At 44.7% G+C, this 12,093-nt stretch overlaps 1 protein-coding gene across 1 annotated transcript in view; it reads left to right on the forward strand.

The window, feature by feature from the left end:
• PMEL (premelanosome protein) overlaps positions 1-12,093 on the forward strand; it is a 78,287-nt gene that overhangs the window by 37,636 nt on the left and 28,558 nt on the right. Inside the window, exons 7-9 of the mRNA XM_033937527.1 lie at positions 3,983-4,324; positions 8,387-8,542; positions 8,921-9,014. Of these exons, the coding sequence (XP_033793418.1) occupies positions 3,983-4,324; positions 8,387-8,542; positions 8,921-9,014 (592 nt within the window). The remainder of the gene's footprint in view (positions 1-3,982; positions 4,325-8,386; positions 8,543-8,920; positions 9,015-12,093) is intronic.

Below are 12,093 nucleotides of genomic sequence, written 5' to 3' on the forward strand. Positions count from 1 at the left end.
TTTGGATCAAACAACAAGTAAGCGATTTGACCTCTAAAGCGATGCTCAGCAGGCTCCCCTTCAGGGGGCAGATGCTGTTTGGCAAGGGCCTAGATGATCTTATGGCCAGTGTTCAAGATCGCCAGCCAAGATCTTACCAGACAGCAGATCCAAGCAGCTAGAGGCCAGTTCCGGGGACCTTTTGTGGTTCCTGACCCTCGTGTCAGTATTCCACAGGAGCCTCTAGCCAGAGAGATTTTCAGGGTTCCAGACAGAAATTCTCCAGGAATTGGAGGAACCAAAGTTCAGATTCCCGCTCCACTGTGTCAGCCAAAAAACCACAATGATGTCAGCCCTCAAGCCGCTCCGCTGAAGATTTGAGGTTGGCTATCGGACTATCTGGAGGCTTGGGAATGGATAACATCCAACAGCTGGATCCTGGCCATTACAGAGAGAGTTTCAAGATAGAGTTCTCATGCCCTCTCTCTGACTGGTTCATGGATTCACCGGCAGGTTGGCCAGATAAAACAAAAAAGGTCCGAGCAATATTACAAAGGTTACTAGATATTCAAACTATAGTATCAGTCCCTTCAGAAGATTCGGGCTCCAGCAGATACTCCATATATTTTGTAATGCTTAAGAAAGGCTCTGTGTGGTCCTGAGAGTTCCTCAGGTTTGAATGGAGACCATTCAGTCTGTCATCGCAGTGGTGGAGCTGCTCTAGAGCTGACGGAATCTTACCTTCAAATCCCCATGTATTTTATAATAATGTACCCTGTTTTAAAATGTACATCTCTTAGAAGTATTATAAGCAATACAATCAAATTTTAAATAAACATGAAACCTGAAACCCATCTTCCTGGAACAAAAGGAAGTTTCTCAGCACTTCCTTTTGGATTAGCAACAGTGCCCTGAACTTTCAGGTGATGGCCAATCATCACTGCAGAGCAGATTGGCAGGTGCACCCATACTTGGACGACTGGCTCAACAGAGCGCTGTCCGGAAAAGAAGGAGAAAAGGCAGTAGCGGCAATTGTGGAGATATTGTAGACCAGGGGTGCCCAAAAGGGCAATTGCGATCAACCAGTAGATCACAAAGGCAACGTGAGTCGATCGCGGAGCCCATCTCAGGCTCCGCAATAGACTCACATTTCCTTTGCGTTCTGTTCTCCCTGCTTCCCCGACACCAGGCCAGGCATGTACAAGTGCCGGGCCCACAGCCTCCCCTCCTCCACGACGCCAATTCTGACGTCAGAGAGGAAGTTCCAGGCCAGCCAATCACTGCCTGGCTGGCCCAGAACTTCCTCTCTGATGTCAGAATTGACGGGGGAGGGGGGGAAAGCTGTGGGCCCAGCGCTTGTACGCGCCTGACCTTTTGTCAGGAAGCAGGGAGAAATCAGTGGCGGTGGCTGGGGGGGGCAGGGAGAGAGAAAGACAGAAATAAAGGGGGGGGGGCAGGGAAAGAGAGAGAGAAAGAAAGGGACTCATGGAGGGACATAGAGAGATGTTGGTTGGGGAATGGAATGAGGTCTGGAGGCAGTAAGAAAGAAAGAAAAACAGAAAGAAAGAAATATTGGATTTACAGTCAGAAGAAGGAAGTGCAACCAGAGACTCATGAAATCACCAGACAGCAAAGGTAGAAAAAATGGTTTTATTTTCAATTTAGTGATCAAAATGTGTCCGAATTTATATCTGCTGTCTATATTTTGCACTATGGCCCCCTTTTACTAAACTGCGATAGCAGTTTTTAGCACAGGGAGCCAATGAGCGTCGGGAGCAGCGTGGGGCATTCAGCACAGCTCCCTGCACTAAATAAATACTATCGCGGTTTAATAAAAGGGAAGGGGGTATATTTGTATAGTTGTTAAAAAATTTAAATTGTTTCCATTAAAAGTACAATTACAAATATGGGGATGGGTGGGGGTTCTAAATTTTATTAATTTTTTAGATTAATAGGAAAGAATATTTGTATGATTTAGTTGATTGAATTAGTTAAGATAGGGGGAGGGAAGGGACTAAACTTTATGGGGCTCATAATCGAAAGAGAAAAACGTCCAAAAACCGGCCTAAGTCGGCACTTGGACGAACATTTCTCAAAAACGTCCAAGCGCCGATAATAAAACCGGGTTTTGGATGTATTTCTAAATGACCTAGGCCTTCATAGTGCCGCTCAACGTCCAAAGCTAAACGGGGTGTTTAGGGAGGTGTGTCGAAGGCGGGAGTTGGGTGGGACGTGGGCCGGCTTAGACTTAGTCGTACAGCATGTATAGCCGAAAGTTTAACAAAGCCTAGACGGAACTTGGACGTTGTGACTTAGACCATGTAAAACATGGTCTAAGTCACAAACACCCACCTAAACTCACCAGATAAGCACTGCAAACACATAACACAGACCCACACATACTACCCCAGTGATCACCAACCCCCCAACCCCCATAAAAATTTTAATCACAACTTTAAATTTCAGCCTCCAGACCATCATCTGGCATAGGAAAGCCTAGTCGTCCAGCCCAGAGGCAGCTTAAGTCATCTTGGAGGTGGGTTAGGGACCCATATAGAGGAGGACCCATGCCCATAAGCCCCTGTAATCACTGCATTAATACTGAAACATGTGCATTGCCCTTTACACCCCAAAACCCTTTTTTACTGGCATATAAGTGGCTCCTGCAGCCATAAGGGTTATTGGGGTGGTAGATAAGTGGGTCTAGGGGATTCTGGAGGTGGTTTGGGGGGGCTCACCGTCACCTATAAGGGAGCTGTAGTGAGGAGAAACCATGGCACCCTTTTTGTGAAGTTCACAGCAGTGCCCTGTAAGGTACCCCACTATTTAGGTGGCATGCCTGGGTGTGCAGTCCATCACTTTGCAGACCCCTCCCACGTCCAACAGGGCTTGTTCTAGGCATTTTGGACTTGGATGGAAAGTTGGACGGAAATGTGGTATAAAGATGGACGATTTAGTGGCTTGGATGATCAAATTGGCAGGACGTATAATTAGACGATTTTCGAAAGTAGAAAAAAGTTGGACATATCTTTCGAAAATGTGTCTTAGGCTCTTTTTAACTTTGGACGACTTGCGAGATGGACGTAAACGGACTTAGACATCCCTTTCGATTATGCCCCTCCACGTATTAATGTTATAAAAAAAAGAAATTCAAGTGATGTATTCAAGTTCAAATGTTTAATTATTTTTTTGCTTGTTGTAAGATGGAAAAATGAATAAAGAATTTAAAAAAAAAGAGTTTTAGGGCTCCTTTTACGAAGCTGCGTTAGCAGTTTAACATGTGTAATAGCGCGTGCTAATTTGTCGGCCATGCTAGCCGCTACCGCCTCCTCTTGAGCAGGCGGTAGTTTTTCGGCTAGCACGGGGGTTAGCGCGCACTAAAAATGTGCGTGCGATAAAGCCGCTAACGCGGCTTTGTAAAAGGAGCCCTTACTGGCTTGACCTTAAATTATTTTTCTTACAAGGCCTTTAGAAGATCATTAAAAACATATCTGTTTGATAAATATGTATAACATAGATAAGTTAATAATTTCTTAATTATTTTTTTCTTTTTTTGTTGTATATGGAAGTGGGAGGGGGTGGGGGATATATCTTTTTGTTGTATGATATGGTAGATTTTCAAGTGATATTGTATTTTAATTGTTTGATATTTACTGTACACTTGTTTGTGAATTATAAAATGAATAAAGAAATATTAATAAAAAATAAAAAATAATAATTTCTTAATGTTATATTTTATATATAATATACTGTTTTTATGGTGTAAATTCACTGTGTTTTTACAGTTCTTACCTCTTATTGTAATCCACACTGAACCGTGAGGTATTGTGTTATATATATAAATAAATTTTTTATTATTATTATAGCTTTGTATTTTGACAAACACCAACTAACTTTAAACCTCACGGGCAGAGATGGATAAGGATTAGAGTATATAGGACATACTTATATCTACTCTCAGCCCCAAAACTGAAAAAAATAGATTTGTTTGTTTCTTTTGCAGCTGGAACCTCATCTGCTACAACTCCTTCTGATCAGCCAGCAAATGAAACACTGACTATCACTGCCTCTGCATCATTAGTCCCCAACTTGGTCACTGCTGCCACAGGTAGTTTGGGGCCTGGAGCTGCGGCCACTTTTTCTGTTGCTGTTCCAGCTAACATCAACCTAGCAGCAACTGTGGAAGGATCTGGAATCCCAACATCTTTGACAGAAGCGGTCTCAACCGTGTTGCCAGCATCTGTAGCCACAGAAGCCAGCCTGCCAGTCTCTGTGGCCACAGACTCTCCCACCCTGCCATCGGTGGAAGGTACTACAGCTGGTGTTGATCTTTCTGGATCTCCAGGTACATACCCCTTCTGGTCCCCCATCCTTTCTCTGGATCTCCAAGTACATACCTCATCTGGTCCCCATCCCCTCCCATTCCTACAGTAATAATGACCTTTTAGTCATTAACATTGCGTACCCACAGGTTTCCTGTTGTCCCCATCCCCAATGCACACCTCTAATGTGTACACTTATATGAGAACATAAGAATTTGCCGCTGCTGGGTCAGACCAGTGGTCCATCGTACCCAACAGTCCGCTCCTGCAGCAGCCCCCAGGTCAAAGACCAGTGCCCTGAGACCAGCCCTACCTGCATATGTTCTGGTTCAACAGGAACCCATCCAACTTTATTTTAAATCCTTGGAGGGTGTTTTCCCATATAACAGCCTCTGGAAGAGCGTTTCAGTTTTCCACTACCCTCTGGGTGAAGAAGAACTTCCTTACGTTTGTACGGAATCTATCCCCTTTTAACTTTAGAGAGTGCCCTCTCGTTCTCCCTACCTTAGAGAGGGTGAACAACCTTTCCTTATCTACTAAGTCTATTCCCTTCAGTATCTTGAATGTTTCTATCATGTCCCCTCTCAGTCTCCTCTTTTCAAGGGAGAAGACTCTCCTATCCTGCCATCTGTGGTGCGAACTGCAGCTAGGGGTTGACCTCGCTGGATCTCCATGTACATACCCGAAGCCAGCTGTGACAGTGGTTTGCCCCTTGCTGGGCCACTGCTTTAGCCAGGAGTTTGCCTAGATCTGAGCCATGCACCCATCGTTCACTCCTCATCAGACGTGTACCTGAATTATACTGGTACTCTGCCTAGTGCTGTCCCTGTAGTTCAGTCGTCACCAGAGATACTGTAGGTAGTGAAGTTAAAGCTAAATTCTGGCTATTCCTGTGGTTTAGGGGCTGTGCTGTGTGAGGAGACCTAAATCTTATTCCTGGCTTAGTTCTTCTACTACCTAGGTCAATTCAACTGAGGATACTGTGAAGGCATTGTTTATCACAGCCTCCATAAGGTAGGAGAGTCTGCAATAGCGACACCTTTTGGCCAGATTTAACACCCTTTACTGCAGGGTTCAGGAGGGAGCTCTAGTGCATGGCCACTAGCCAAGGACTGGTGTGGCAGTTAGCAGCCTAAATAATTTGTGAGGGGATATAAAATATGGGATAAAAATGAATATTCATAGCACCAGCTCCCAGTTCCGGTTCTGAGGGAACTAGAAGTGCAAAAGAGGTAGTGGTGGAAAATAGCAGGTGGAAAAAGAAGACAGTACCTTCTGCTGGCAGTTGATGGATGTTGATTTTCAATATCTTAATCCAGAGGCTCTCAACCCAGTCCTCAGGACACCCCAGGCCATTCTAATTTTCAGCCTATCCACAATGTATATGCCTAAAATTGAGCCGTTTACACTGAAGGCAACGCCTGCAGATCAAATATTCAGTGGTGTAACTAGGGCATGTGACACCCGGGGCCGGTCATTTTTTAACACCCCCCAATTAAAAAAAATATATTTTTATTTATTTATTTTTATAGCCCGTCCTCCCCAAAGAGCTCAGAACAGATTACAGTTTAACTTTCACAGTATTACAATACAACATTATATAGGGTTACAACTTCTCCAACCCCATGCCAGCAGTGCGGTGTAAACAAAATAAACAAAAAAGACATTTCCTTTCTCTGTTAGGTCCTAACTCACGCTCACTGTCTAACACCAGCTCTGGGAAGATACACATTTAAAATCTGACATATTGTAATCACAAACCAAAAAATAACATTATTTTTTCAACCTTTTGTTGTCTGGTCACTTTATTATTGAAACCATGTTGGTCCCAGGATCTAGTTTCTGTTTGTCTTCCATTAACTCGCTCGCCAGGGTCTCCTGCCCGTTTGATGTTTTCTTCTTTCTCCGGGCTCACCATCCAGCTTCCATCTATGTACATTCTCTTCCATTGCCATATCCAATATTTCTGTTTCTTTCCCATTGTCTACCATCACTCTCCCTTTTCCTGCCTTGTACCCTGGGTCAAACCTCTCTATTCCCCTCCATGCAGCATCTCTCCCTTCCTTCCACTATCATGTGCAACATTTCTTTCTCTTTCCCCATGCACCATCTCTCCCTGCCCTCTACCCTATGTCCAACATTTCGCCTTCTCACTTCTCCATGCATGTCTTCCTCCCCTCCACCATATGCAGAATTTCTCCCTCTCACTCCTTTCTACCTTTTTGTTGCATCTTCCTTCCTCTTCTCCAGCCCATGTCCAACAATTCTTTCTCTCTCCTCTTTCTACCCCATGTGCAGCAGCTTTCCATTCCTCCCTCCCATACCCCTGTGCAGCACCTCCGGACCTGACAGACTCCACAATCGTGAGATTATACATTCCTTCAGGCATCCAATGGCAGCGGTGGCCGACCATTAGAAGCAGCACTAAACAGGCTGTTTGCAACCTGCTTTGTCAGGGCTTCTTTCTGCTGCATCATCAGTGATGTGAAAGAGGGAAGGCTCCAGCAGGCTGGGACACAAGAAGCATGCTCAGAGCGCTGCTGCTGATTTAGAAGACAGGCCCGAAAGCATGCGAGTTCTCTCTTTGTTAGCAGCCTTAACTCGCTGCTCTGCCGGTCTTGCCTACTTCCTGCTTCCATGAAGGCAGGACTTGGCAGAGAGGAAGACCTGACACTGGCAGAATAGTGAAGTTCCCAGACCATGACAATGACCTTGGGAGCACTTCCTCATGATCTGCACCTGGGGCAGACCATCCCTTCTGTCCCCCTGTGACGAGACGAGCGGTCATTTCCCATCACATTGCCAGGACCTGCAGTGCTCCAGGCCAGGTTTTCTAACAACCCTCTCTGTATTCACACACATATACACTTCTAGACACTCTTAGAATGTATAATAAACACTTTTATTGATGTACAGGACCTGAGTCTGTTCCTTCACAAGCTCAGAGATCTATACTTTAAGTTCAGTCTCTTAGTCCAGTGTAACAGTTTGTTCTATATACAGTATGAATTCCCATTCAGTGTTTATTCAATTAGCTCTCAGCAATTTCAAAACCTGCATGGCTTACCTCAGCCACACCAGACATTAGTTGTTCCTTTCACAACAGTGTTATGCTCTTCAGCAGATAGCCTCAACCAAATAAACATTGGCTTACCTTAACCAGCACCTTTACTGTCCAAGCTTCCCCCGGGGTTCTCCTTAACCCACAGCTTCTGAGCCTTCTCTGCTCAGGGAAGTCTCGTTGTGGAGACTCTCACCTTCTCACAGATGACCCTCTCCTAGGGCCTCTCATGGGGACTTCCTAGAATGAACCCCAGACTGGGCATATGAAGCTCTTCCTGCCTGGGTTCTACCCCATGACTCAGCAAGGTATCCTGTTCATGCAGTTCAGCACCACCTGCTGGATGAGGGTTGAGCTCTGAGCTACAAAGCTCAATGCATTCTGGACCCTGTAGTTTATCCACTAATTGGCCAGCGCCCTCTACTGCCCACCAACATAACAACATCACTTGTGAGGGAGAATCCATGACTCCCTCACACACACCCTCAATGCACCACTGTGAACATTAATTTTTGATATCCTGAAAACCTGGCTGGTTGGAGGTTATACCAAGATTTGGGTTCAGACCCACTACATGCAAATCTCTCTCATGCATATTCATTGGGGAAATCCTGAAAATTGTCTTGTCTGTGGTCCTCAGGGACTGAACTTGGACAAAGTTGGCCTAGAAGAGGAATGAGGGGCAGCCTGTTAGTAGTTAACTATCTCTGGAGACTGGTTGATTTTTCTAACCCAGCTCTACATTATTAGAAGACCTGGGTGTGACTTCAGGTCTCACTGCACAAATCTTTAGCCAAGCTGGATGTGAGGGGGGCAAGATGCTACAGATGGCACTAGGCTACAAAACCTACAATATAACTAAATGCTTACCAGTAGCATTAAAAGGTCTTATTGCTCTTGGACTTAGCATATTTATCCAACACAGACTAGAGTGGAATCTCAGGAGATAAAAGGGGGGGGGGGGTAAGATATGTAACATTTCAGTCCCCTTCCCTTCCTTCCTGACCTTTTAATTCTCTAACAGAAGTGGCTGCAGCTACCACAGAGGTGCAGCCTGAGGCAGTAACTGACACACCTGGTGAATCTCTGCAGTTGAAGAAACGCCAAGCACCTGAAGAACAGACATTCAGCTGCTTCCTGTACCGCTATGGCTCCTTCTCTACAGATCTGGATATTGTCCGTAAGTTTAAGGGACAGCTGGAATTGCCATACATAACAACTGGAAATCCTTTCAAGAGGGGAGGTGTGAGGGAGTTACGTAGCCTCATTTGCATAAGTTAATAGGGGCTGAAAAGCAAGGCCATGTGTGAAAAATACAGTTGGTCAGTGGTAGGGCCTTTTAAGTCAGTGGTAGGGCCTTTTAAGACAGTGGTAGGGCCTTAAATGGCCCTGTCAGGACACCTCATTATAATCCAAATTCTTTTACCATTCTGTTCTCATTCCTGTTAAGTGTTTCCATGGACTTTAAAGATTAATTTCATTTATTGGCTTTATAAACTGTGTATTATACAACTCCTGCAGAACACCCCACGAATACTACTGTATCTTTGTGTTTCAGAGGGGATTGAAAGTGTGGAGATTGTCCAGGTGCTCCCAGTTGCTGCTGAAGGACAGGGTAATGCAGTGGACTTCACTCTAACATGCCAGGGCAGGTAAGATGCCCTTGCACGTGCAGTGCTTCTTTATACATAGGTAACCAACCAGCCTGTATTTGGCTGGCCTATCTGGTTTTGAGAGAAAGTGAGAGTGTGTATGTGAATGTATGAGAATGTGTGTGTATGTGAGTGTGTATGTATGTGAGAGTGTATGTGTGTATGTGGAGAATGAGTGAGTGTGTGTGTTTGTGGAGAGTGAGTGAGTGTGTTTGTATGTGGAGAGTGAGTGTGTGTGGGTGTATGTGGAGAGCGAGTGTTTGTATGTGTGTGAGAGAGTTAGAGTTTGTATATATGTGTGTGAAAGAGTTCGTGAGAGTGTGTGTTTGGGAGGGCGGCAACCTGCAGGACAGAAAAATAGCTAGCATATGTAAGTTTTCTGCAGACCTCCAATCAATTCCACCTCTGCCCTCAGCGTGACCTGGTTGACATCTCTGCTGCCCTATCTCTGTAGGACCTATGGCAGTGGCACCAGCACATAAAACTGAAGGGAAGCGTGGGGTCTGTCTTGAGACTTGAGCCTATGTGTGCCTCAGATAGCTCTGATGCTAACGTCAGAGGGGACCAGATGTGTCAGAGCTGCCTCAGCGCACTAAAGAGCTCAAGCTTCAAAGCAGGCTTTCCTTTGGTTTATGTGCTGGTGCTGTGTGAATCCAAACTGCTTGCTTCATGGAGGAGGGTGCGACACAGTGTTAAATGCTGGACCACTGAAAGATAGGGAAGAGATATAGAGCAGGGAAATGCTGGACATGGGGGATGGTAGAGATAAGCACACAGATGGAAGATGCTGGGGATGGGTAGGAACAAGCAAACAGGGGAGATGCTGAACCAAAGGGGGGCATGGACACAGAGAGGACTCAAGGCAGGGGTGAGCAACTCCGGTCCTTGAGGGCCGGAATCCAGTCAGGTTTTCCCCAATGAATGTGCATAAGATCTATTTGCATGCACTGCTTTCAATGCATATTTATTGGGGAAATCCTGAAAACCCGACTGGATTCCAGCTGAGCAGGAACCTCAATTAGACTTGACCGCAATGCTGGAAGTATCTGATAAAGACTTGGCTAAACCAGCAACTCTTCTATTATCTGTGGCATTACTGCCAGACAAAGAATGGATATTAAAAATGTTCTTTAAAGCTCATGGAAAAGTTCCCAGACTGGTTGACGTTGGAATGGAAACTCATGTTTCCTCTGCGATTAAGTCAGGTTTTCAGTATCAAAATGCCTAGGTTATATAAGGAAAATAGAATATTAGTAGATACATGGAAAACTGTAAGATATGTGAATAACTTAGCACCTATTCCAATACTTAAATCAACCTATCAGACCCTATGGCTAAACTCCAAGATTCAAATTGGCGGATTTAAGGCCATCTGGAAATATTGGATGAAGGAAGGTATATGCACTTTAGATGATGTTATTACTAATGGTAAGCTGCTTGAATTTTCACAATTACAACACAAATATGGTCTTAATAAATCACAAAATTATAGATGGTTGCAATTGAAGCAGGCCATTCAGGTAGGGTTCCCTGAATGGAAAAATCTTAGTAATCAGTATAATTTGCCATTCTTGTGTTTTCAGGTGGACTTTCTGGGACACCAGTCTGCTCAGTGGTACAAATTAATATCTGGATTTATGAATAAAACAAAAAACAAAAAACTGGTCTTTGGGATATTTGGAGCATTGAGATTAAGCATTAAATTACTGTGTCTCAATGAAAACAAATTTGGACTTGGAGGATACATAAGAACATAAGAAATGCCTGCACCGGATCAGACCCGGGGTCCATCTAGTCCGGCGTTCCGCACACGCGGAGGCCCAGCCAGGCACACCCTGGCGAATACAATGTCACTCGTATCCCTCAATGTCTTCTGCAAGAAGATGTGCGTCCAATTTTCCCTTAAATCCTAGAACGGTGGTTTCCTCCACCAGCTCTTTCAGGAGAGAGTTCCAGGCGTTCACCACTCGCTGTGTGAAGCAGAACTGTCTGACGTTTGTCTTGGCCGGGTCCCCTCTCAGCTTCAGGCCATGACCTCTGGTCCGAGACTGGGTTACATTTGCCAATGTGAATAACGTTGTTTCTTGCTCACCATCCTTTCCCCCTGTTGGTGAGTGAGCTTGCTCCATTATGTCAATTCCTTTTAGCAATTTAAAAGTCTCTATCAGATCCCCTCTCAGTCTTCTCTTCTCAAGGGTGAATAGTCCCAGTTTTCTGAGGCGATCTTTGTAGCTCAAGTTCTCCATACCTTTTACTAGCTTCGTCGCTCTCCTCTGCACCCTCTCCAGTAGTGTTATATCCTTCTTCAGGTATGGAGACCAGTGTTGGACACAGTATTCCAGGTGTGGTCTGACCATTGCTCTATAAAGCGGCATTATGACCTCCCTTGATCTACTCGTGATTCCTTTCTTTATCATGCCTAACATCCTGTTAGCTTTCTTTGCCGCCGCTGCACATTGAGCCGATGGCTTCAGGGTTCTATCTATCAGTACTCCCAGGTCTTTTTCTTGATCGCTCTTCCCCAATGTTATACCTAACAGTTTGTACCCATGCTCCTTGTTTTTACTGCCCAGGTGCATCACTTTGCATTTTTCTACATTAAAACTCATCTGCCAATTTTCTGCCCATCTCTCAAGTTGCTTCAAATCTCTCTGGAGTTCTTCGCTGTCTTTTTGTGACCTGATTGCTCGGCATAGTTTTGTGTCATCTGCAAACTTGATGATAGCACTGGTCGTTTCTTCTTCCAGGTCATTTACAAAGATATTGAATAAGATAGGCCCAAGAACTGAGCCCTGAGGCACACCGCTAGTTACTTTCTTCCAGTCTGAGTACTTCCCATTTATGCCCACTCTTTGTCTTCTGTTTTCTAGCCATTTTGTACAGTGTCTGCATCTATGAGACAAACTTGTTTTTTTCTGTTACATAGAGTATTTTGGACCCCAGTTCGTTTACAGAAGTTAAATAGTTCTAAGTCAAATAGATGCTGGCACTGTCATCTCGAAGCTGGGACATTAGATCATTTGTTATTCTATTGTCCATTGATTCTTGCTTTTTGGAAATCAATATGGGGTCAAATAAA

Source organism: Geotrypetes seraphini, chromosome 3, assembly GCF_902459505.1.
Source record: "Geotrypetes seraphini chromosome 3, aGeoSer1.1, whole genome shotgun sequence".
In the NCBI taxonomy this organism is placed as follows: domain Eukaryota; kingdom Metazoa; phylum Chordata; class Amphibia; order Gymnophiona; family Dermophiidae; genus Geotrypetes; species Geotrypetes seraphini.